We start from the raw sequence: 26,783 nt of genomic DNA, 5'->3' as shown, positions 1-26,783 counted from the left end.
TAACGGAAGTATACTGCCCCCAGGTGGCCAACATACAGGAGCACAATATCTACTGAAACAAAACAATGCGGCAAAAACGGTTTCATTCTTTACATTCAATTCAATCAGGTTGTGACCGTGTTTTTCTTTAAGTAGACTGTTATTATAGAGTGCCGTTTTCATTCTTAAAAAGAAAAATAAGGCAACATTTTTTTTTTTAGTGGGGATGGGGTCTGGAACAGGAAAAAAAAAAAAAAAAAAAAAAAAGGAAATAATCCTGTGAGCGGAAATGAAATATTTCATCAGACATGATGCTTGCAGCAAATGTTGGACTTTATTCCACTTGCAGCAGAAACAATTCTTGACATATGAGAAATCATTCCAGCTGAAATGAACTCGGTTTGGCTTCAGTTTGGCCTTTCTGGCTCACTTTCTTCCCTTCAGGTGGCAGCACGAATGCAAAGAAATGAGGCGACAAACAAGGGTGCATATGCGCACGCATTCAAATATAAAAAAAAAAAAAAAAAAGTAGACGTGCAACTGAACGCGCCGGTCATACGGTGTGTTTAAGGCACTAATACACTTTGAACTTTTTTTTTTTTTTCGTGTTTCTCCACCTTGCAAGGGGAGCTCCGTTCAGTTTTTGAAGCAGCAAAAATACATCCATCTTCAATTCTTTCAGCCTTGTCGCATTCACGGAAAAAATTATCACAAAAACACAACGCCACTCCAAGAAACACTGCTGGATGCTTTACTCGAATTAGGTTAAATAAATCACTTCTGATGAGCACCAAATGAAAGAGTAACGCTAGAAAAATAAATAGCACATGTTCCAGAAAAAGAAAAAAAAAATGCAGGAAATTTAAAGTGATGACTCATCATTGAGCCATTTTCAGCAGTAAAACGTTAATATTTTGTCTATAATTAATGTGGTAACTTAATTATTTTCCATGTACAATTAATACCTTTAAAAAAGTATTTTTTCTACTTGCTGTCGACTGATAATGACATCACCTGTGCTGAGGAAGTAGGTAACGACCAATCATGGCTCAGTTTACTGACCCAACCCAGGAAACAGGTAATGTCATCATCAGTTGACAGCAAGTAGAAAAATTACTTTTTTAAAGGTTTTAATTATGCATGAAAAATAATCCAATTAATTCTGGACAAAATATGAACGTTTCACTGCTGAAAATTGTTAATTGAGTCAAGTATCCCTTTAAGGAGACACGCAGATGTGCATTAACAACAATGAAAACGCTCCGTGCTTAGTTCGGGTGTCTGCAAAAGTGTAGGACAAACTGCGTCGAGTTGAGGGATCTGTAATAATCAAGTATCGTACTGGATGTGGTTACTTGCGGTGTACGTAAAAAATGTAGACGAGATTTTGTGTAGGGCAATCCGTGTCGAGTTCAGGAGTCCGAGATAGTGTCGGAATTCAAACGTGATGTCATGAAAGTGAAATGAAAAAAAAAAAGTGTAATCGTTTGAGTTTCATTTTTTTCATAACCTGGTTATCTAATGTTGAATGCTAATTGTGTCTTTGTGGAAGTGAAGCTGTCACATGACAAAATCGTGCACAAGTGACGATCGGCAGATGTGTGCGCGCGTATGCGGTTGCTAGGTTACACGTTGATGGCGTGAGCGTGCTTCTTGCACAGAGGTTTGTCTTTCTTGGAGTAGAAGGGTTGACCCTCCAGGTTCACGTGGCACACCTGAAACATCAACAAAGTCGTAAGTAAAAGTAAAGTATCCTTCCTTCCTTTAGTTTTTCCTTTGGTCTCTTGGGATAATCTGTTGGAATTGAGAGCGTTTTCTGGGGTTGGTGAAGGATTATGGTTTTGGAGTTTTTTCCTTTGATCTTTCCTCTGGTCTCCTGACCTTCACGACTCTGGCGAGACTCTGAAGTATCCGGTTAAGGTGAAGGTTAGGGGATTTTTTTTTTTTTTTATTAGATTTCAGGTGAATTAAGGGGTACAAATGCGCACCCCCCATAAAAAAAAATAAAAAAAAAAAGAGCAATGATGATGATGATATATTGAATCGGTAAGACTGCTGAATGAACAATACTGAGATCTCAAAAAAGAAAAAAAATACTGTACATTTACACTGATGACAAGAAACGTTCAATCTGAATCAAATCTGAATCAAGATTATTTTTTTTTGGACCTTCTATTTCACTTTGCTTCATCTTTCTTTTCCTTTGATCTTTCCTCTGGTCTCCTGACCTTCTGAACTTCGCAACTCTGGTGAGGCTCTGAAGTATCTGACTGCCGAATGAACAATACTGAGCTCTCAAAAAAAAAAAAAAAAAAAAAGTAAATGTACATTTACACTGACAAGAAACGTTCAATCTGGAACAAATCTGAATCAAAACAATTTTTTTTGGACCTTCTATCATATTTTGATGAAATGAGTTATAATTTGACTGAGAATCAATTAATTCCTGACTAGTCTAATCAAAGGCAACTGTTTCCATCTCCCATTCGGAGCATACTTTGCAAGTGTTTTTTTTTTTTGTTTTGTTTTGTTTTGTTTTCTCACCGCGCACACGAAGCAGGTGTCGTGCCAGGTGTGACCGAGAGCCTCGATGAATTTGTCCCCGGCTTCCACCGGGAAGTCGCAGCCGTGACACTTGGTGCTGAACAGCGCCACGTAATCTGACGGCCAGACGACAACAAACAAACGTCGTTAGCGACCCGCTTTTGGATGGTCAAGAAGGTGACACGCCGACGACGACGACGGCGGCGCGAGCGCACCTTTCTCGCAGTACGGCTCGCCGTCCTCCATGTGGAAGAGGCTGTTCCCGAAGGGTTTGCCGCAGGCGGCGCACACGAAGCAGGTGGTGTGCCACGTCTGCCTCAGGGCGTGCATCACTTCCTGCCAAACAACAACAACAAGCAACAGAGAAACAAGTCAAATCATGTCATGTCATGTCATAGTTTGGGGTTGGGCTGTGCAATTAATAGAAATTCAATTGCAAGCTTAATACAAATTTTGAGTTCAATGTATACATTTGCACATTTTTATTTTAATCTAACAAATTTAATGGATTTTTTTTTTTTTTTACCCCCATGATCTTGGTGCTGCAGCGGGCGCAGGTGGGCGCAAAGAACTCCTCGTAGCAGTTCTCGCAGTAAACGCTGTTCTGCTCCTCCACGAAGCTGACGTCGGCCAGCGACATGTTGCAGTAGTGGCAGTTGAACTCCTCCGGGTGCCACGAGCGGCCCAGCGCCACCAGGAACGGACCCCTGCCAACGCCACATTTGCGTTCATCATTCGAAAGCCGGGTGGTTAAAAAACGCACAAGATGACGCAGAGAAAGGTTGCTATGACGATTTGTGGCAGTGGTGCAAGTTGATGGTTCATTAACTCAATGACTGGCAGCCATTTTGACTGAAGCAATCCTGGCTGTTTTACTGGATTTGGACTGGTTTTGCAAGGCCCACAGAATATTGTGTTCTTTTGCAATAAAAACATGGAAGCTACCAAAAGATTTGCGCCTCTTCTTTCACCAGGGAGGAAAAAAAAAAAAAAAACTGTCAAAAAGAGCTTGTTGCAACAGGGCCCTGGCTGATCTCTTTAACTATGCTGCCACCTCCTGGCCATTTTTTATAATTACTACCATTTCTTTCACCCATTCTCTGCAGTTGAGAGGCTGCATCAAAGCCTTCTGTATATTCTAGTGTAAAAAAACAAAAAAAACCAACGTATAAATACGTCTTTGGGAGTATGGTAATATTTACTATAGGACGTATTTATATGTTTTTGGGAGCAAATGAGTTAAGTGCCCAAATAAAGTATGTATCTAAGAAAATGAGAGCATATATGGCAAATAGGAAAGTAGTAATTGGTGGGTTGCAAAGGCAACATGTGGACTTCTTCAAAGGCTGTGCTTTTAAAATGGACACATGGTCATTAGTAGAAGATGTACCAAAAAAAAAGCTGTGTATGCAAAATATGTGAAATTTATCTGTATTATTACATTTTGATAAAACAATCAAGTCTCATTTTAACTTAAAAATACTGTAGTTAATTTATTAAGAAAATGAAGGAAATGTGTATGTTGTTGCTGAGGTACGTCCAAATATGGCCATTTCCATATTTTCTCAATATTGGTCAGTGCTTTCGTGGTCTGTTATTCGAACTAGGACTGGGCAATATATCGGAAAAAATATTGATATCCGTGATATTGACCCATGCAATATGCATATCACAAAGACATGCAATAATATGGAATTTTATGCTTTTACCTGAATTTTACCCTAATATGCTAAACGTGTTAATGTTAAATTGTGAATGATGTATGTAAAAAATGTAAATATATGTAAATTATTATAAAACGTATATTAAATGTGCATCACTATCCAATTCTTATACATTATCTAGGGTAAATGCAATTAATTAACTAAGAGTACATTGAGCTTGCTTTATTTTGCCGCATGCAAAAAAAATAAAAAATATTTAACTTGATCATGAATAATAATCAGTGTCACCTGATGATGCTGTTGCAGGCTCCGCACAGCGGCGTACGGCTGCTGGCGGCAAACCTCTCGGCCCGTTGCGCCACCCCCCTGGCCACGGGGGGGAAAGGGACGGCGCTAGGAGTGACAGGGGCGGGGCTGGAGGCGGCGGCGGCGGCCGAGGGGTTGGGGATGTACTGGGGCGGCGGGGGCGCGGCCTGAGGCAACGGCGGCGGCTTGATGACGGCGGTGGTGGTCTTTTTGGGGTCAAACTTGTTGGCGAAGGAGCTGTCCGTCACCCAGGGGGGGCGGTTGCCGCCCGCCCCGCCCGCTGCCTGGAGCGGGGGGACGGCGGCGGCGGGGTGCGGGTGAGCTTGGGGCTGGTGGTGCGGCGGCGGGTGGGCTGGTGGTGCGGCTGCACGAGACGGCGAACGTTAGTCAGGTGACAAAAGCAATTCTCATGTTTCTCGTCAACAACCAGGAAGTTGATGTCACCGGCTCCATTCTGGTTCATTTCGGAAACATTGTCTTATACCATAAGAACATCTGAGAACATTACACGCAATCAACCGCAACCAACTTGTGCGGACGTGACGCTGACACGGCGGTCACGTGACCACGACGACGCGATCGGTCGGCTCACCTGGCTGCGACGGGTAGATGCAGGCCGTGCTGACCACCTTGGGAGGGGCGGAGCCGACGGGTATCTGGATGGAGCTCTGCTGGGTGGGCGGGGCCTGCTGGTAGTGCTGCTGGGGTGGGGCTTGCTGCATGGGCGGAGCCTGCTGGTAATGCATTGGGGGCGGGGCGTGCTGGGCCGGAGGAACGGCGGCGGCCGGCTGCCCAAATTGACTGGGGAGGAAGCAAGAGACGAGACAATGCGTTCAAGGCCAAACAACTTGACAACTCGCACGTCATGATGATGATGATGTTAGCTTCGTTGACGATGAAGATGAGTAGGCGGGCCCGGCACTGAGCTTAGCCAATGACGAAAGAGCAAAACAAACTAGCATTTTTCATACAATATGTATTTTATTTTTAGTTATTTATATTTTTTATTTATATTTTTAAATGTATTTGTATTTATTTATTTATATTTCTTTTTAATTTATTTTTATTTAATACTGAGGGGCGATTCAAAAAATAGGCTATTAGCTTGATTTCTGATTTTGATTTGTTCCATGACCAAGTATGAAACTGAAATTATTTGTATACCAAATCAATCTTCTCAACTGAAATGAATCCAAATGCAATTAATTCGTTCCAGCCCCATGATTTTTTTTGGTATTTTTTAATACTTTTTAATGCCTTTCGTCAGAGATAGGGACCGAGTTGCAAATAGTGAAAATCTGCAAATAATTGACACTTATAAAAATGCCTTTCAGCAAATAATGGCTTCTAGGGTCCAAAAAAAAAAAAAAAAAAGGAAAAGAATTGTGACTCCTAAACCATAATTAAGGGGCGTGGCCAAGAAGCTGGAGTCGGGTTGGCCGATTTAGCGTGCATGTGAGAGTCTGTGCGCGAGTTGGGGCTTACAGCAGTTGTTTTAATCCTGTTCACTAAATGGCTGTGGTTCTCCTTGCCCACATTCGAGGGCATTACAGCACCTTTTCGCTCCATTTTCCACCCAAAGTTAACTCAAATTTTCCCAAAGCAAAAAATAAATCACTAAAAATAGACCAAGCAACCCCCGAGTTATGCATTTCAGACAGTAGCTGTGTGGTGGGCGTGGCCTGTATGTTAATAATATGTATTCAAGCTGTGCCGTGGAATGCGCAATGAAAGATGAGGGCGGGACAAGCGATGACGTTAAGGTGGGGCGGTTGCTGCGCACGTTGACCGGCACGGGCCGACGGCCGTACCTGGACACGGCCGCCCTGTGCTGAACGCCAGCCGGCGCCTGATGCTTCAGGCTGCAATTAAAAAAATAAATAAAAGTAAACGTCACCATCCCACACGTGTGGCGTTTAGGAGCCTCGGCCAGGAGAAGACAAGGACGGTCGCTCAAAACAAACTTGTGAGGCTTCGTCCAACATTGGTGAGATCAAAATGTTTTCACTTCTCAAAAAGTGATTCGTTGCTTCAATGCTGTTGTGGTCAGAAGCAAAAATTTCCCATCAGTGCTTGAATGCAGCATATAGTGATTGTCATAATCGAGCAGACAAGAAATGACTCGATTCGACACGAGTCTGTTTCACTTATCAGAAATGACAAGACAATCAAGGCGGTGAAAAATACTTTGTTAGAGGCCAACTTTCCCAGCTGCACCTGAACACAACACATCCACTCTGGAAAAACTTCTTCACTTTAAAGACATTCTCAAATGAAAACAGAGATTCGGCATGAAACATTTTCAACATTTCACATTTCCTGTTTGTTTGTTTGTTTTTTTCTTTTAGAGGGGCTAAAACGGTGCCTTGTGACAAGTTTAATTCAGGAATCAGTCGCACGCTCAACCTGACCGGAAGCGACAAGAAACCACAACAAAATGTTTATAAAGTAAAAATCCCAGTTTCACTCGGAGGCACCTTTCAGCCAACAACAGACCACGACTGCAACAATGTTAGTACCGTAAAACACACAAATGAGTGTTAGTATAGTGCGCCACTGTGCTTTTGAGTCATGCAACAATCCAAATGCCGTTACTATGACAACGGAACAACCTGGACCTCTTTTTGAAAGCTAGACTGCGGCCAAACTACACTTTTGTTGCACTTCAACTTGCTGAATAGACACCGGACAATTTATTGGGTGCAGCCAATACAAACTAACAAAAAAATAGCTTTGCTTGTGTTTGTCACAGTTTGGCAGGAAGTGGTGAGGGTGGATGTGAGGTGAGGTGGGCGGGGCAGGGCGGGACTTCCTGTGCAGGTTCCGACATTTAAGTGACACACCCTACCTGCTCTTCATTAACACCTCAACATCCTCTTCCTCATCCTCATCCTCCATTACTGCAAGACAGACAAACAAAACGGATGATGCTGTGTTAACGATGTCATGCAAAGTATGATCAAGATTCCTGGCATGTTTGGAGAACGCGTTTTCTTACCCGTTCCCGTTCCCATCATTTGGGCGAGCGCCTGGAAGGTTTTAGACTGCGTGCTGGCTTGGCGGTGGCGACCTTGCTCGCCGTCGTCGTCCTCCCCTTCGTCGGCGCTCTGGACCGCCTGGTAGACGGGCGAGGCGCTGTCCACCAGACGCTCTGGAAGTGGACTGGAACCAGACACAGGGGGGACGCCGCCGCCGCCACCACCACCACCACCACCACCACCACCACCACCACCAACCCACCCAACATAAGACCCCCGCAAAATGTCAGCTTGGAAATATGGGAGCTTTCGTTTTTGGTTGCGGCTTTTCTTGGTCACGAAACCAAATAAGAAGAGAGAGTGACTTCCAAATGAAGTAGACTAAAGTGCAATTTCTGCAGAAATTGTGTGGGAATGCCAAATAACGGGTGACCCAAAAAGATGCGTAGCCATATTTTATTGGCTAAAAAATCCCTTTTTTAACGAATGTCTTTTCTGTTGCAGGACGTGAAAGGTGAACGTATGGATGATCATTTGCAGCTCTAGTTGCCCTGAAAATGTCTTGGACAAATCAGCAGAAGATATTCTCCCTGGAGACCTATTTTGCGACAAAATCATACCAGAGTGTACAGATTCCGTTTGGAAAGAGTTTCCATTGTCGCAACTTTGCCTCCAAATCAACGATTGTTAGTTGGATGAAGAAGTTCAGAGAGCATGGGACTGTAGTGGGCCTATGTTCTAAAGCCACAGGGGGAACTTATTCAAGGACAGGAGAAAACATTGCTGCAGTGAGGGACTCAGTAGGACGCAGCCAAGAACTCGGAATCACTGCGGCGTGTTCTTACGTCTGATCTGCACTTATACCCATACAAGATCCAAATCAAGCAAAAATTCACTGATGCTGACAAGGAAAAGCGAGTAACAATGTGTGAATGCTTCTGTAATGTGCTTGAAAATGATGAAAACTTTCTTGAGAACGTTTGGTTCTCAGAACTCAACTCTGAACTTCTTAATCCAACTAACAATCGTTGATTTTGATGGAAAGTTGCGACAATGGAAACTGAATCTGTACACTCTGGTATGATTTTGTCGCAAAATCGGTCTCCAAGGAGAATATCTTCTGCTGATTTGTCCAAGACATTTTCAGGGCAACTATAGCTGCAAATGATCATCCATAGGTTCACCTTTCACGTCCTGCAACAGAAAAGACATTTGTTAAAAAAAGGGATTTTTTATCCAATAAAATATGGGTACGCATCTTTTTGGGTCACCCTGTACTAAGATTTGACTGCATGTGGAATGCTTGTGAAGTAAATTGAGAGATAAATTATCACCGGGAAGAGTGAATTTTTGAAGCTAGTTGAAATTTGAACGGTGTAAGACGGTGTAAGTTGGGAATATTATGTGAGAGTTGTTACGCAGCAAAAAAAAGTGTGGAGAACAAAAATCACAATAACATATGTCGGAACGCTTCAACATTCCCACAATTAAAAGTCATCAATAAAAGATGAATTATTTAAGTGCGCAACAATGGTATTAAGCACACAGACAAGAAAAACAAAACAAAACAAAAAAAACACTCGTGCTCAATACAGGAGGAGAAAGGAGCTCAGAACATTTGCTTTGATTATGATGATTTCTTGCGAGTGATGGACACAGACGACTGTCAGAGGACGAGTGATAATACTAAAAGCAGCACATCTGTTGAAAAAGTCAGGTTGATTTGTGCAGTTCTAGCACCCTCTGGTGGCTAGTTTTTTAGTGCAATTTAATTTTCACAAGGCATGTTTTGGCCCTTTCTAGGTTTAAAATCTGCGCTAATGCGCTCAATATTTTTTATATATTTATTTTTTAGATTGTATTTATATATTTTTTATATACATTTATAAGATTTTTTGTATTTTTGTCATTGCTGCAATGTACAAAATATGTGTGGGGGGTTTTGTATCGCCAACCTCCCCACAATATCGTGATAATATGATATTGTGATGTTTGGATATTGTTACATCCTTATGCAAAATTGCACAAAAAAAAAAAAATTATGGTGAGGGAACACAACATACTCGATTCATCATGTCATGCACCCCCTGGAGGACACTCATGTGCACCGCAGGTTGTGCCTGGGTCAAATCAAAAGAACGCTTGAAAAGGGAACAAAATCCTCCAACAAAAGTCAACCGTGAACAAGTCGCCATCTGAAAACGTGACGTCACAACTTGCTCGCAAGAGGGGAACAACCACGAATGCGTGTTCTTCGTAACCATGGCAACCAAATCAAGCCCTCACTCACCCGGCGTCGTGGCCTTTGGTCATGGTCTGCCCGGCGATGGCGTCCATGATGGCGTCCTGCGAGTACATGCTGATGGGCGTGTTGTACTGAGCGTGGATGATGGTGGCCTTGCCCCCCGGGCCCGTCACCTCGATGGCCTTGTGGGTGGTCATGCTGCTCTCCTTCACGACCACGCCGGCGCTGACGGCGCTGAGAGGCGAGGGCGGCGCGTGGGTGAAAAAGCACGCACAAACTTCCAACGTGCATGCGGGCGGACGTTTAGGTGGCATGACGTCATCGCTCACGCCGACACTTCGTTAGGGACGCTAGAGAGTGACACCCAATGCCAAAGCTGCATCTGCACGTGCAACGCCGTTCACGATTACCTCTCACATATAGAGTTAAATGCACATTACTGGAATGCTCTCACATACACTACTGAAACCCTCACACACATACAACTAAAATATCGAGAGGTAATCCTGACGGCCCATGACAAGCACACAACGTATCGGCCAGGATCAACATGCTCGCGCCAATCAAACGTCACTCCCACCGACGTGTGACCTTCACCATCACGCAAAGCGTCCAACAAGTCGAGCGTCAACACAACACAGCAAACCAATCAAAGCAAACCGTCCGCCGTCGTTTCGTTAGCCGCACGCGCCTTTACTTGATACAGTTTCCTCGTTTATTTGCATCATTTTTGAGTGTCGACATGGCCTTTAAAGATCAAAATCATGTGACAGACGGATTGTGTCCTCCCTGCTCTATGCTAAGCTAACTTTAGCATCCTCATCTTCATCTTACTGTAAAGACCTTTTCCTATTGGTCGTTTTTTTTATTTTTTATTTTTAAAATGTCAAGCCACAAAAAGCCAAAGACAAAGCAAAACAAAAAACACAAAGTTGATTACAGCAGTGAAAATATGGATAATTTTATGTTAAACAACGGCTCAAAATGAGTCATTGATTATCAAAATAGTTGTGGACTAATTTGTTAATCATTTAGTTGTCAGTCGATCACAATGAAGACGTTGCTGTGTATGACATGCATTTGACTTATTTGATAATAATAATAATAATAATAATAATAATAATAAATCACCACCTGTGAGCAGGGTTATTATAGTTTTGGAATTTTCATTTTAGTTAGTTTTTATTTCATTTATTAAATTTAGTTACTTTTGATTAGTTTTCACAGTGGTTCTGTTCGTTTTTATTAGTTTTAGTTATTTAATAAATGCTTTGTTCTAGTTTAGTTTTAGTTAGTTTCAGTATTATTATTATTTTTTTTAATGTCTATTACTTGTACACAATATTTAAAAAAACCACCATGGGAGCGACGCCATCTTTTGGTGCTTTTCTATTGGCTTGCGGCGAGATGACGTCACTTCTGTGTGACACATTTTCAATCGTCCGTATTACGGTTAATATCAAAATAAATCATTTCAAATCATCCCCAAAGGCTCATGCATTAAATTAATTACCAAAGACGAAAACGAAGGACATTTTTGCCATAATTATAGTTGGTTTTAGTTAGTTTCGTAAACATAAAATGTAGTTTCAGTTAGTTTTCATTTTTAAAAAGCATTTTCGTTTTTATTTGATTTCGTTAACGAAATGTAAAAAATAAATAAAAAAATAAAGATAAATCCCCCCCCCCACCAGCAGCTTGTTCCCGGGTCAACGTTGGTGCAACGCAAAGTCAGCGCTGCCATGACAACACAAACACACTAACGCACACACTTGATGCACTCGGCAGGACGTTACTAACTTGGGAGCAGGCGGGATGAAAACCTGATTTTGGCAACGGGCAGGATGAAGGCGGCCAGCCAATATGAGGAAGATGAGGAGAGAGAAGGAGATTAGTCACGTGACATCACATCTCCTAAGTGGGAGGAGGAGGAGGAAGCAAGGAGGGGAAGTGTGAGTGACATCATCACAGAATGATGTCATTTGCTGCTGCCCTGGAAGCGGGTCCAACTAACAATCCTGATGGAAAAGACCCTGAAAAATTCCCCTTTTCAATTAGCGGCATTCAAGTGGGGAAGCTCAAAACTCCAAATGCCTGCCAGCACCGGCTAGAAAAAAAAAATCATAAACAACAAATCAATCCGCTTTCTCTTTGCTGCCAATCATTCTTTGTACCCTGCTTGTAGAAAACACGACTAACGTGTCGAGAAAGAGTCTGGAAATTGGCCCCGATTCGGCTTGAAATGGTTTGATTGGCACAGCGGCACCTTCAAGCGAAAATGAGAAGTAATCAAGCGCTTGGTGTTGTCACAACCTTCGTCACAATCAAACTGGCGTGTCCACCAATGAGCGCAAACTCGTTACCTGAGTGATTGAGTAGCTTGAGGAGCCACCAAAGGCATGCTGGGTAATCGAGTTGCAGCTCTGCTGTTTAACGTCCTCATTCGCGCTCGCCTCAAAAACAGTCGACAGGATGACGCCATCACTCGCTTTTTATCCTTCTTTTTTTTTTAATCTGGTCTTGTAATATTTGTTGCCTTTCATCCCCAAAAATGATTAATCACAATTAATTATTATTTTATCATTTAAATAAGTTTAATAAATTTAATTCAAACATAAAAAAAATAAAATATTCGACAAATAATGTTTTTATAAGATACAAAATAAAATACACTGCAATAACTAAATTAGTGTTAAAATATTAATAATAATGTTATTTTTGTTTAATGATTGCTTAAATAATTATAATTATTTTATGTTGCCCCATCCTGCTTTCACTTGCAGTTTTTTTTTAGCAAATGTTCTGAACCCTCATCAAACTCCCGCCAGGTTTTTTTTTTTGCTACCCGGTCCTGACTACGTACCCCGCGGGGAAGCCCGCCTGAATGGCCGCCATCTCCCTCAGAGTTTCCTCCGAGTACAGGCCGATGGGCGAGTTATACTGCTTCCTGTGGGCGGCGCTGCCGGCCGCTTCTGCGGGCCCCGGTGAGGCGCCGCAGGCCGACAGGCGACCGTTCACCTGCGACCACGGCCAGGGAGAAGACGGGGCAGAAGAGGTCCATCAATACAAAAACGAAATATAATAATTATATTATCATAAAGTCATTGGATATATAAACGCCTCTGTTCTAACTTGTTTTAAGAGTCACCAGAAGGGGGCAGCAGCAGGTTGTGAATCAGCAAACAAGAGTGAACGTAACATGAGGGAGAAGTGGCTCTCAAACTGTGAGCCATAGGTTGGGCGTCTACAAATAGTTTGCAATTAATTGTGATGTTATGCCACAGAAATCTCACATTGATGCATGAATTATTTATTTTTCCCCACAAAAGCAATTTTATGACAGGAATAAATAATTTTAGAGAAATACAATTTCAAAATATAAAAGGCATTTTTTTCCAGCGTGAATTTTTGAAGCAAGTTGAACGTTGTCGCAAGTATTACGTGGAAGTTGTTTTTGGGCAAAAAAGTGAGGAGAATAAAAACCAGAACAACATATGTGGGATGCTTTCAATTAATTTGGCTTAAGAAGAGGGACTCCTGGACCCACAAAGTTTGAGAACCACTGATATCAAGAGTATGAGAATTAAACGGCAAATGAATTTTCACAGCGTTGAAAGGCAAAAACGTCACATAAAATATTTGAAACGTAGCGAAAAGGAGACGGAAGAATGATGCACTATGGGAAAGCTCACCTGATGGTGAGGGATCATGGGAATGCCGGCAGTGTCCATTCTCGGCGTCGGCATGGCAACAGGACGCTTCGACCTACACGGAGAGAGAAAAATGTGTAAGCTGAAAGACTGAAAATGACGTGTTTGAAGGCAGAATGTAATGTTATGTTATAAATTATGACGATTATGTCCATCCGTCTTGTTTATGACGTGGCTTGAAATAATTGAGCCGATTCCGTCATTGTTCTGCCACGCGGACTTTGCGCAGCATCTCCAAAGCAAAACATTTCATTTTTGAGGCGGAAAAAGCAAGAAAAAAACTTGAAGAACTTGCCAACAAACATCTTCATCTCCACACGCTCAACACGCTCTCTCGCTTGGGGAGGTCAAAATCATCCTCATCCCCATCCCGGGCACTGCATCTTATCTGCTTCACCCGGAGCGCTCGCACTCGGTTATGAGTCGGCGCTCAGAGATCAGCACGCGCCGACATTCATTTCCTCGCGCAACAAATCAGATCTCATCTTGTGATAAAAGAAAAAAAAAAGCTTTGGGGCGACCAGGAGGCCACATCCACCTCAACATGGCTTCCCTCACAACCATTTAACATCCAATGCAATGTTTTTTTTGGGGGGGATTTTACAGTTGGTGAAATTGTAACCTTGGCGGCAAGCTGAATTTTCGTGGTATTTGTTCACAAACGCCCTTGAGTGAATCACAATGATCAATTAACCTATTGCCAGGTTATTTTTGTTAACTAAAGCTAATGGAAAAACTCAAACTAAAATTCCAAAAAACAATTTTGGTAACAAAAAAAAAAAAAAAAAAAAAAAAAAAAAAAAAAAAAAAAAAAGATTTTTAAAAAATGAAAACTAACTGATCTAACTAAAACTAACTATAATTATAGTAAATATGTCCTTTGTTTTAGTCTTTGTTCATGTGACATTTTTGTTCCCCCGGGATCAACATCCGTGAGCGTGCGGAGACGCACGAGTCAACAATATCTTCATATCTGCTCACATCTTTGGGTCGTATATTACTACAATATTTGTGTTTTTTTTTTTCTTTGTTGTTTTAATCTATGAGCCATAAGTCGGAGATTCCGGGAAGAAAAAGAAAATGACAATAAAAGATAGGAATTAAACTTTTGTTTTCCGAGGAATAAGACACTTTTGAGAACATTAAGTTACGAAGGCAAAACATTTAAATACTAATGCTCTTCTGGGAGAAGAGAAACAATTTAATAACACAAAATGAATAACAATTTGATAAGGAATAGAACACTAAACAAAAGAACAATTTTTTTTTATGAGATATCAGAGTCAAAAAAAAGGATTTAGGTCACTGGCATCAAACATATGGCCAGAGGGCCAGAATTGGCCTGTCAGGGGGTCCAATGGTCCAATGTCATCATCACTAACTGCAAATTGTCAATAATATAATTAACTGTTGTTGCTAATTTTGTCCATTGGAAGACACACTGACGACCATTTAAATGAGATTGTGAAATTGCTCGCTAACCTCCTCCACACCAAAACATTGAAAAACATACTTGTGAGTTGCAAAAAAAAAACGAAAAAAAAAACGTAGTCAACGTCAATTAACTTTTACGGCAGCATTCATTGTGATTTTAGCATACGTCATTAAGCGTTTTTGGTGGTTAAAAAAAAAAAAGAAGTTAAAGAAAGGCCCAAATATTTTGGGTGTTAGCTCTTACTTAGTCATGGTGAGTGCCAGGTTGAAGTTGGCCATCTTGATCTTGTTCTGGGCATCCAGGTGGGTCATGCCCTCCGTGCTCACGCCGTCGATGGCCATGATGACGTCGCCTTGGACCAGGTTGGCGTGCGCCGCCTTGCTGCCCGGCGTGATCTGGACAAAAAAGCACACGCAAACGGGGACCGGTTAGCCACGGTTTGCATCTGGAGAAGAAGGTCGGTCTGTGTAAGAGCGTCCCGGTGTGTGTTGTGAGTGTTGTCGGGTTTTTGGGTTGTTGTTTTTTTGCTGAGTTTGTCTGTGCAATAAACGGCTGAACGTGCATCCTTGACTGTGGCTCTCCTTTCCCATATGGAGGGGCATCATTCAAAGCACCTTAATCAGTCCATTTTTTTTTTCTATTGACTCAATACGTCTGATGTTCACTCGCAACTCAAATGTTGGCTTGCAAAATGAAGTAATTCAAAGTCAACAAGCAAAAAGTGTGTTAAACTGGGCCACTCCTAAGTCAGGGAACTGTGACAAACTCATTTTTGTGGTGCATTGCATTTAGAGCTTTCCTCAGAGGCCCGTTATGACTGTGAAACCAAATCAATTTTTAATCATCTCCTCGCATTATGACATGCACAACCCATTTGATGGATTACTAGTTTTAAAATCAAAGGTCAATGACAATACTAGCTTGCTCAACTAATGTCCACGTTACTGCAAAAAGGGTAACAAAAACAAATATTGCAACATCTCAGCATTATTATTTATTACATGCATGTGACAATTAGAAATTTTGGTACAGATTGTAGAGCAGATTATGGAAGTTGAAACATGTTTTGCTTTCGCGGGCCATGTAGACGGTTTGGCCCAAAAAAAAATAGAAAAAAAAAAATTACATTATATATATATATATATATATATATATATATATATATATATATATATATATATATATATATATATATATATATATATATTTATTTTTTTATTATTGTTTATTTTTTTTGATAAATCAAAGATGATTCTGATGAATATGTGAGTCCGGCATGCCTACGTAGTGGATCATCGGCGGGCCCTCGGTGGCACCACCCTGTGAAGCCCGTGCAGCTGTCAACACACATACAAACGCACACATGCACCCCCCCCCTCCCCCTCCCCAAAAAAGCCCCCCTTTTGTGGTCGCTGTGCTATTTGCAGCCACTGACCCATGAGTCGCCACCTCTGAACTTTACACCCCCGGATGAGTCACTTAAGAACAAGAATCTAGCCACCACGTCCATCTATTTCTAATCGCGCTTGTCTTCATGATGGTTTTGCAGGTGAGCAGGAGTGACTCAACAGACTTTTGGGGCGTGACTGGTGGCATAAAAACAAACAATGGACGTGTCTCAAGTTGATCTGAGGGCACATTAAGGACAATTTCCCATCTTGGGCCAAGTCTGTCTTTGGTTGCTATGACGACCTGTTGCCCTTTTTATTTTTTTTCGTGAACTATGTATTCCTCTATTGAACAAGGTAAAAAACTAATTGAGATGAAAAATATATCTTATGTGCATACTGTACATGCACAGTTAACTTAGTGGTAAAGGTCAGAGCACGCCAACTTCATCATCTCCAATCTCGCTGCGAATGGAGTGTCTGACATTTGCGGCGCCAAAGTAATGACATCTATGGATCAGCTCTCTGTGCTTCTTATTAATCCATATTCACTGAGACAACTTGCGTTTCCACATGAGAATATGGTACAGTATGATATGTCTTTTTTTGTTTTTTTTACGAGTAAATTGAGTCAGTGGTCGTCGATGTTATTTTCCAAATATTTTTTAAACAAATATATTATTTGTGACAGACTATTGTCTTTTATATTGTTTATAAAATGTTGCATCACTCCAGAGGATCGATTATCTAATGTTTTCCATTTTGATTATCTGTGCTGCTAATGGGCAGGTACAGGAAAATATGGATCATCTTCACCGCCATGTATTTATTTATTTATTTATTTATAGATTTAATATTCTCCCTTGATCTACTCGACTATTTAAACGTGTGCTTTTACATGAAAAAAGAAAATCAGATGCTTTTCAAGTTTTAAAAATCATTAAAGGGATGCTTGACTCATTGAACAATTTTTCAGCAGTTAAAAGTTAATATTTTGTCCAGAATGAATTTGATAACTTCATTATTTTTCATGTACAATTAATACCTTTAAAAAGTAATTTTTCTACTTGCTGTCGACTGATGACGACGACATCCCCTGTGCTGAGGAAGTAGGTAACCACCAATCATGGCTCACCTGTTTTCTGTTTTACCTACTTCCTCAGCACAGGTGAGGTCATCATCAATCGACAGCAAGTAGAAAAATGACTTTTTAAAAAGTATTCATTGTACATGAAAAATAATGACGTTACCACATTAATTATAGACAAAATATGAACTTGTTACTGCTGAAAATGGCTTAAGGAGTCAAGTATCCCTTTAAACATGATGAAAAGGAAACAATGCCAGCAAATACAAGTCATGGCGTCCCACAGGGTTCCATGCTTAGACCACTACTATTCACTTAACTGACCATACTGTATTGCAGTACTGCGCATGAGCCTGGAATCATGATATAACAAAATCTGTTTTTCTAAAGTGCAACTATAGGAAGGTTTATCTCCCAGTGGGGCCAGATGAGCGAGCGTTTCTGAGTAGACTAAAAATATCTGCAATATCTGTGGAGGTTATCTTGGCCATCTTAAAGTAACTACAGTGAGCCTGCGGACTTGTAACAGTAGATGCTAACAGAGGAGCTAACTGATAAGACGTGTGTGCGTGCTGGCTGACCTTCAGTAGCTAAAAACGGCAGCGCGCCTGTCAACAGTCACGCTGTAGCAGCGGCGTTGTGCAGAGTAGGCTGCTCGGCCCACTGGCTTACTTCAAGTCGACGCTTTGTCGTACTGTACATGTACCCTATACAGTACACATTCCATTTTTTTCATGTGCTGAAAGTTGGATCCCAAAGTGCAGACACAAATAAGGTTTTAACTATTTATTCACATCGAGAGGCGTGAAACAAACTTGACTAGACAAGAAACAAAGAGAGTTGCACAGAGAACAGAAAGCAATAATCCGGCGAAAACACACACAATTCTCAGACTGCACCTACAGACAGTGAATCGATCTGATTGGTTGTAGCAAGTAAAGGACTAAAGAATGACATCACATATGTCCAGACATCACCTAAAGGATTAAAGATTGACATCACATAGCCTAAAACTAGTTGAAACTAGATGATGGTTATATGATGGTTACATCAGTTCAAAACAGACACTTGACCTCACAGTCGTGAACCCAATTTAACAGGTCATGAACAAACTTAACCCTGGCGTGACCCCAGACATGACAGCGGCAATGCGTTTCAAACCGGGTGCGCTTTCAGGCAGCTAGTTAGAAAATTACATTCAAACATCTCATGTGCAGAACAAAATATCATTCATTTTGTATTTTCTTATTTATTTATTTTTTAATTATGTTATGCACCAGAAAGGTATGTGTCGCAGTTCTGAGGTTCTTTCTGCGTTTTAATCTGAGGCGGGTCTGTTTTACGTAACATTAGCGTTGTCAGTTGTCATGAAGTGCAAAAAAAAAAAAAAAACGATACCGGCAATATCGTGATATCGCAATATTAAAACTGCCACAATATATTGTTGTCATCCTGTCACAATCTTTAAAAAAAAAAAAAAAAAAAAAAAAAAAAAAAAAAAAAAAAGTCAAGTTGATTTCCATTTGTGCAGTTGTAGCAATTTTCATACAGCATGTTTTGGCCCTTCTATTTTTAAAATCCACATTAATGGTCAGATGAAGGGGAACGCTATATATACTTGTGAAGTGAGTCAATATGTGGAGGAACTCAATGTGCCTCAATAAGTGTTATTAGAGATTGTAGCACAATATTGTGTGTTTTTTTTAGTATGAGCTTATTTTTTTGTTACAATATTGTGACCTTTTTTGTATCGCCAACATCCCCACGATAACGTGATAATTATCGTATTGTGACCTTCATATCGTGATAATATCGTATTGTGATGTTTGGACATCGTTGCATCCCTATGAGCTAATGCTACATTTGATGAGTAGCGCTGTTAATGCAACGTTTCTTTGCAAATGGTGTGGTCATTACAATTTTCTCTCGCTCTATTTGTCACCGTTATAAAACTGCATGAACCAGGAAAAAATAAATCTACATAAAAGCTGCTTTTGTCCAGTTTGTTGGAGTCTCAATCCAAACGGGCCAAAGAGCCGACGTTGAGCTCGTGAAAATCATTTGATGAAAAGATGAGCAACGAGATGTCGGACGAGGGCGCAGCTCCTCACATTCTACAAAAAGGAGTTTTAAGTCACGCACAAAGACTCCCCCTGAGCAAAGCAGCTGGGCGATTTCCCGCTTGTGAGCCGCAGGACTCCAAGCGCAGGAGTCAGTTATCACGCCGGCGATACCGAGGAGGATTAAAAGAGCAGATTACTTTCAAGATGCTCACATTCGTCGACGTGAGCAGGGAGATAAAAATAATGGTGCACGTTGACAATCAAGCATAAAGTTGTGACATGAAAAACTAGCAAAGACGACAATAACATCATTTGGTTAGCTCATCGACAGTAGAGATATAAACGGGCAGTTTGAGTTTCCACAAAATTTGGGCTTTCAAAAGACATACAATATCAATCGAGACGCAATCAGACAGAACCCAACGGAAGGACAATGATACCAGTCAAAATGCCAGGGCCATTTTTTTTTTGTGCCAGTCCAACCCTGCTTCAGACCCAGCACTCTGCAAAGCCCGACCCACAAAAATTACAGCGGCTACCCCTGTAGAAATAACCAGAAATCAATTTGGCACTATATCGCAATATTACAGTGCACAATTCTTGTATCGATTCATCCATCCATTTTCTTAATCGCTTGCTCATCACAAGTGTTGTGGGGGTGCTGGAGCCTATCCCAGCTGGCTTCGGGCAGTACGTGGGTTACACCCTGAACTGGTTGCCAGCCAATCGCAGGCCATACAGAGACGAACAACTATCAACTAACTATTGATTCAATATGCGGCCAAATTGATATTTAAACATCAATTTTTGATGGAAATATTCAACAAAAAGTCTTACTCACGATTAGGGTTCACACCTTAAGCATGGAAGAATGTTATACTCATGGATCATTAATCCTTAATATTTTATTTTAATGCTGTTCAACCATGAAACAGTGTTCAAGTTTCAGTTAAATACATTATCATACAAATCTTACAGTGTACAAGTTCACTGATTAGCATTTTCTAAATTTGAATTAAAAAAAAAAATCTCAATTATCGACTTATAGATTTGTATCAAGATTAATACGTATCAAAATTGAATCGTGACCTATAGCCAAGTCACAAGTCGAGTTGTCGTAAGCATATGACTAAAAAGTCGGCCATTCTGTATCCAATGCTACCTAAAGCAAAACTGTTTATCATTGTTTGCGGAAAAGTGATTGATTATGTTGCCGTGCGTCATAACATCGACTGCAAACTACAACTACGCCGCAGCCCGAACCCAAAAGTGACGCTGAAAGCGGATCCAGATGGATGAGTTTCAAAGCATGGAACTCGTGAAACGGAGACGCCACAACTTTAACGCAGCACATTACATTCGACTTAGAAAACGATTCAAATTTTGATATTTGAATCATGTCTGCTTTAGGCATTGCAACTCATCTTCAAGAAAAGGATCGGAAGAGGTTAGATTTGTTGTAGCAACACGATCAACCAACAAGACCTTTCTGACTTCTTTGGTTGATCCAAATCATTTGCTGAGCTACTGAGAAACAGAAATGGAAGATTCCAGCAAAAAAAAAAATTAAAAAAAAGAAGGCACAAAGAAGAGAACATCTTTGGTGAGATTACAACCGGTCGTTGGCTCGCAGGCCAATCTTCATCAACTCATTCGTCCACAGGATAATCCCAAATCCGAGGACACAATGAGAGCCGAGCCCCAAAGGATGATGGGAGCGTCTGGCATGGATTTGGATCAATGCGGCGCTTCAGTACAGCCACATGGCAGCACGCAGTCCGCGTGTCGACTGTACACGGTGATGTCACTTATGCTAATGCTAAAATCTGTGTGGCTCTTCCATGTTTCTAGAGGCAGCTATTCATCCATAAATATCGTCCTTTCAAAACAGAACAGTCAGACAACCATCAAGGCTCCAATACAAACAAAAATCCAAACATCACTGGTTTTTTTTAAATATTTTGTTTTTTACGCTTTCGCTCTGCCTCTACAGTACCTCAAAAATCAGCATTTTTCAGGAGACCGCAAAGCATTTCACACTATTAACATTTTATCATCAAAGACACATTTTCAACAATTCAGATTGGGTCAATAATTTGTAAAACTGCCACATTCTGGACAAAATATTAACTTTTCACTGCTGAAATATTGTTCAATGAGTAAAGTATCCCTTTAAAATACCGTGATCAATGGTATTGAAGTACCATACATTACAGATAATACACCTAACACGGAGCAGTGCATGTTAGAATATCAACATGTCATACAAATTGCACAACTGTTGGTACTAGAAAGGGCTGGGTATCGATTCAGATTTCCAGAATCGATTTGATTTGATTCACAAGGGCCCGATTCGATTCGATTCACAACAATTTTCGATTCAGTTGAGGAATTCACGCAGTAGCCATTTTAGATAGTCAAAAATACCAATGCTGCAAATAGTAGCAACGTCTTACTCTATGAATATTTACATTAAGAATTGAATCCATTGCAGTTACACTAATAATCTATTTTATTTAACATGGCCTTATAAAAACAAATAATAATTTACATCAATTACAACCACAGTACAGACTGTGTAAATAAAGTGGAAAAAAAAAACTGACACTCACGACATTCACATTGTTGTGACATCCATCCATCCATTTTCTTAACCGCTTTTCCTCACAAGGGTTGTGGGGGTGCTGGAGCCTATCCCAGCTGGCTTCGGGGGATGGGGGGTTGGGATATCGATATATCAATACATGGTTTTATGTACCGATATTGGGATATGAAAAGGCGTATCGATACGATATCGATATATCGAAACTTTGGCCCCATCCCTAGTACTAGACATGTTTGTAAGTACACCTTACGTGTATTAAACCTGCATATTCTACATGTTTCTGACTACTGCATATACTTTTGCATGTAAAACACCTGAATGTATACATTTATGTCCTCCGCACCACGTAACATTCTGAAAGTGCAACAGAGAGCATCCCGGCGTGTCTATTCCGAGCGCACGTGAAACCAACACCGCTTCCACATTTAGACCCCCCCGCAGATCCGCTTTCAGCCGCTCTGGACAAATGCTTGGCAGCTGCCACGCCCCCGTCGCGATATATTGTGGCAGTTTTAACTCATTTGCTCCCAACAACATGTAAATATGTTTTTTTTTATGTTTTAAGTGTCCCAAAGACGTATCTATACGTTTTTTTTTAAAAAAAAAATTTATGCTAGAGTATACAGAAGGCTTTGATGCAGCCTCTCAACTGCAAAGAACGGTTGCAGAAATGGTAGTTATTACACAAACGGCCAGCAGGTGGCAACAGAGCAAAGGAGATCAACCAGGGCCATCTAGAAAAAAAGCTCAATTACTTAAAATTTTAAATAGATTTGTGAAAACTGATGAAACTTAGCTCTCTTCTAATGCTAATTGCTGCAACACTGAAACAGATAGAAACATACTTTTTTTCCTGATGAAAGAAGAGACTTTCATCTTCCTTTTGATATGTTCCATGTTTTATAGCAATTGAACACAATATTCTGTGGGACTTGCAAAATCAGTCAAAATTCAGTAAAACAGCCAGGAGCGAACGGGATTGCGAAATGTGAAAATGGTGGCGAGTGAATGAGTTAATATTGCGATATCACGATATTGCCGGTATCGTTACATCCCTAGTTATGACTCCACCACATTGTTAGCCCGTCAATGGAGTTCCGCATTATGTGTTACCATTGTGCTAGCAGACACTGTTTTTTGGTTGTTTTTTTTCCTTCTTCTTCTTTGCTTCTTGTCGTGAAGCGAGTTGAGTCACCGGCACCACACAGCGCTCGTATCTCAAGTTTGCACTCGCAAGTCAAGGCGAAAAATTAACCAAACGACGGCTTGTATCTCCACAAACGTGCATCTCAAGGCCAAATTGTACTTGGCCAATAAAGATGATCCTGTTAGTGAATCTCAAGAAGAAGAAGTAGTAGAAGAAGAAGAAGAAGAAGTAAAAGAAGAAGAAGAAGTAAAAGAAGAAGAAGAAGAAGAAGAAGCTGAGCGTCATCTTACCCTGGAGATGGTGAGCGGCATGTTGAAGTCCTTCCCTCCCTGCAGCCGGAAGCCCCAAGGTCCGGGCCCGGGCAGCGTCACCGTGTACAAGCTCATGTTCCAAGCGCTGGAAAAACTTCCTTTTTCTTACAAATGAGGTGGCAGCTTTTTTTTGCTGTTGTCTTGGTTCAGTGGTCTACGACGGCCAGAGCGGCGGGACTCGAGGGAGGGCCGGGGGCCTCTGAGAGCAGAAGAAGGAGAAGAAGAAGAAGACGTGAGCACAATGCAGAAGTGCGAAGAAGACGAGGAGGAAGACGAGGACTTGCCTGCTCAGACGAGCTGAAGTGACAGGCTAAGAATAGACGCAGATAGCCGGGTGGCATGGTGGGGCATGGGGGGAGAGGGGGCCGTGGGGGGGTGCCGGACTTATATGGCGTGAAAGGGGACACCCGTTATGGCATGCTCACCATGATTCACCGGCGCTAATATAGACCCGCTTGATTCTTCTAGAAAACACCCCCCACTCCCACAATGCCGACTCTCCGGTGAGGGTCTCCCTATGATGGGCGAGGCCGGTCCGGTCGTCATAAAACAACAAAAAGGTCACGCGTGAAAAGAAAGGGACGCCATTGCGGAAATGTCACACGGCCTATTAGCAGGGTTATTATAGTTTGGGAATTTTCATTGAGTTGAGGCTAGTTTTAATTAGTTTTCAGGGTACTTCTGTTAGTTTTTATTAGTTTTAGTTATTTAAATAAATGCTTAGTTTTAGTATTAGTTTTAGTTTTTAAAAATGTGTATTACTTGTGTGCAATATTTAAAAAAACACCATCGGAGCGACGTCATCTGAAGATAACTTTTTATTTTGTCTGTTGCGCGATGACGTCACTTCTGTGTGACACACTTTCAAAACGTCCTTATTCCGGTTCATATTAAAATAAATCTACCGTGCTTAAAATCACATTTAGAAATTAGCCCCAACGGCTCATGCATTAAATGAATTACCAAAGACTAAAATGACATTTTTGCTATCATGATAGTTAGTTTTAGTTAATTTTTTATCCTTTCATGATGGCCATCAAACCATTGGCTGATGGTCAACAGTCCACGCAATACTTTTTGAAAAATGACACTAAAAGTTTTTTTTTTTTTAAATCATATTTACTGTAGTTATGAGAAAAGCTACACATTGAAGTGGGTTACAAGTAAATGTTGTGCTTGTTATGCGATTTGGACATGCAGGCTTTTTGTCACAACAAGCAATTGTGCCTGTCAGCTTAATGGCTTTTTATTTTGGCAGGCGCTAACAACAGGTGCGCACACACACGCACACACACAAACTTAATGCCTTCTGTCAAACACAAATCAAAAATAAAACATGTTATTATATTTATTTCTCCTTAACACATTTAAATGTCTCTCAATAATTCGTCAATGATCAAAATGGTTGATTCATTTCAGAATCAATTAGTCGTCAGTTAACCGACTAATTGTTGCAGCTCTAGTTATTTTGTCCTGTATAAATATGCATAAAACGGTGTTGCTTCTCTGCACGAAGGAATGGATTAATGGCAATTCAATTCATTTCCATGGGGAAATGACATGGCCGATCTGTTTGTTTTAAAAACAAAGGAGTTTCTTTTAGCTACTAAAAATACCGTACTAAGCGTGTGTGTACGTAACACACACACAGACAGCAGCTAACGTTGTCACCAGTATCTGCGTCTAAGTTTAGCCACTTTTGTCACAGGCAGGAATGCGGCCTGGATGAGAGATAATATATCTCGGCGGGGATGCAAGGGGCCTGCCGGAGGGAACGTCTGAGATAGTTCCCAAAAAGTTCAGATTGCTGGGGATGCTTTCACACACAGACGACATGAAGATAATTTTTCTCGTGTAAAGGTCACGTCAGTCAATCATAAACAGGCACAAGCGCGCAGGCACATACAGACATATGATATGACGCTAATAAATGCGAAAATAGCTTAAAAAGGTTCCATATAAAAATAGGCAATACATGACATTTGAAAAGTTGAAATGATAGCATTTTTAGCAATCTCGACTAGGGCCCGATTAACCAATCATGTGATTTTATATGAGCATAATCAGATGTAAATTTGCTAATGTACTCATAATTTCTCATAAATGTCCTTGCGCCAGTTGTCCATCGCGTATCGCAGGAAACTTTTTAAAACAAATGACAAAAAAAAGATTTAACGCTCACGTATTGATAAACTAACTTTGTCAAAGATGACATGTTTTGACACTTTGACTTGAGATAGCCGTCTCTGGTTTTTATTTTATTTTAAGCATTTAATTGTAATTGAAAAGCGATTTCATTGATCTGTTTGTGCTTGTTGAACTGCTGCGCATTTTCGAAAGGTTTGGAAAATAGCACTGTTAAATCAAGCCCGTCATTAACTTTATGAATGAATGAATGAATGAATGAATGAATGCCTCCATTGTCATTGTAAATAAAATACAACGAGATTAAAACGCCGCTCCAGTAAAGTGCTTCACCTTTAAAACCAACATTAAAACCTTACACAAACACAAATTTAAAAGGTTAATATTTTGTTTGAATTGGTTCTTGTGTTTTATACAACTTGGTTGTCTATTATTCATTTACTCATTATTGTATGTATTTCATATTGTTAATTAATTCAGTAAGGGGAACTTGAGAGATACAAAAAAAAAAAAAACATACTTTCTGTGTGCGAACACCTGCAACCCCCTCTTCCGCCCACCGGCGTCGTACCGTGCGAGGAAACCAACACACACAACTAAAACAGGCGTCATACAAAACATCGCCGAAACTTGATGGCGTCACACGCAAACTGCGCCGGATTCACTTCACGGCGAGTGCCGCCGGCCGGCGAGGATGATGATGGCGATGAAGGTAAAGGGGATTAGGCGGCAAGACAAGAACACGAAGAGGAAGTAGTAACAAGTGTTTCAAAGTACCTGCAAGTGTTGTGCCGCCATTGTCGCTTTGCGGCTGTGCTGCGGAGCACCTGTGGAGTTTGTGGAGCTGCTCGTTTGTCCCGCGGGGGGTTCCAGCTCCAGCTCGGGACTCGAGGAGTCCCCCAACAGTGGGAGGGCGGAGTTGCGGCGGGTAAAGCGAAAGAGTTCTTCTTCTGCGGTGTTTCACTTCTTCTTCTGTGGTGCGCGGGCTTTTTATTTAAAGGGACACTAACCGCTAGCAGTCACGTGAGTAGGTAAGTCTCTCCCTGAGACGCCCCAGATAATCAATATGAGTATGAATTCATTACTTGTTAAGACACATGTGGCAAATATTAAAAACACAACAATACAATAATAAATATGCTATTGACTAAATTCCTCAAAAGTGTTAGAAAGCCC

The 26,783-nt window shown here is 41.0% G+C and overlaps 2 protein-coding genes across 4 annotated transcripts; both read right to left on the bottom strand.

Annotated features, from left to right (window-relative positions):
- Nucleotides 1-288: 288 nt before the first annotated feature.
- On the bottom strand, nt 289-26,556 carry LOC144001386 (LIM domain-binding protein 3-like). Of its 3 annotated transcripts, XM_077495648.1 has the most exons (14): nt 26,385-26,556; nt 23,442-23,661; nt 15,105-15,256; nt 13,409-13,481; nt 12,580-12,734; nt 7,492-7,655; nt 7,342-7,393; nt 6,305-6,355; nt 5,086-5,294; nt 4,476-4,857; nt 3,050-3,230; nt 2,739-2,859; nt 2,524-2,639; nt 289-1,694 (listed from the first exon to the last, which is right to left on the bottom strand). In XM_077495648.1, exons 2-14 carry the CDS (start codon nt 23,535-23,537, stop codon nt 1,605-1,607), a joined length of 1,842 nt encoding a protein of 613 aa, XP_077351774.1. In that variant the 5' UTR covers nt 23,538-23,661; nt 26,385-26,556; the 3' UTR covers nt 289-1,604. The 3 variants fall into 3 exon arrangements, with proteins under 3 accessions (XP_077351774.1, XP_077351775.1, XP_077351776.1); XM_077495649.1 differs by lacking the exon at nt 6,305-6,355; XM_077495650.1 differs by lacking the exons at nt 6,305-6,355; nt 7,342-7,393; nt 7,492-7,655.
- On the bottom strand, nt 8,703-11,531 carry LOC144001388 (PDZ and LIM domain protein 3-like). The gene has a single exon (XM_077495651.1). The coding sequence runs from the start codon at nt 10,028-10,030 to the stop codon at nt 9,758-9,760; it is 273 nt and encodes a 90-aa protein (XP_077351777.1). The 5' UTR covers nt 10,031-11,531; the 3' UTR covers nt 8,703-9,757.
- Nucleotides 26,557-26,783: the final 227 nt, after the last annotated feature.

The sequence above is a fragment of the Festucalex cinctus genome, chromosome 14 (assembly GCF_051991245.1).
Source record: "Festucalex cinctus isolate MCC-2025b chromosome 14, RoL_Fcin_1.0, whole genome shotgun sequence".
Lineage (NCBI taxonomy): Eukaryota > Metazoa > Chordata > Actinopteri > Syngnathiformes > Syngnathidae > Festucalex > Festucalex cinctus.
Note: the sequence above shows the minus strand (reverse complement) of the source record. Positions and strands in the feature narration are given on the sequence as shown.

Coding starts and splice junctions, on each gene's coding strand:
- LOC144001386 (XM_077495648.1), bottom strand. CDS start 23,537: ATGAGCTTGTACACGGTGACGCTGCCCGGGCCCGGACCTTGGGGCTTC. Junction 15,257..23,441: donor TGCCGCTCACCATCTCCAGG/GTAAGATGACGC, acceptor TTTTTTGTCCAG/ATCACGCCGGGCAGCAAGGC. Junction 12,735..13,408: donor CCATGATCCCTCACCATCAG/GTGAGCTTTCCC, acceptor CCGTGGTCGCAG/GTGAACGGTCGCCTGTCGGC.
- LOC144001388 (XM_077495651.1), bottom strand. CDS start 10,030: ATGCCACCTAAACGTCCGCCCGCATGCACGTTGGAAGTTTGTGCGTGC.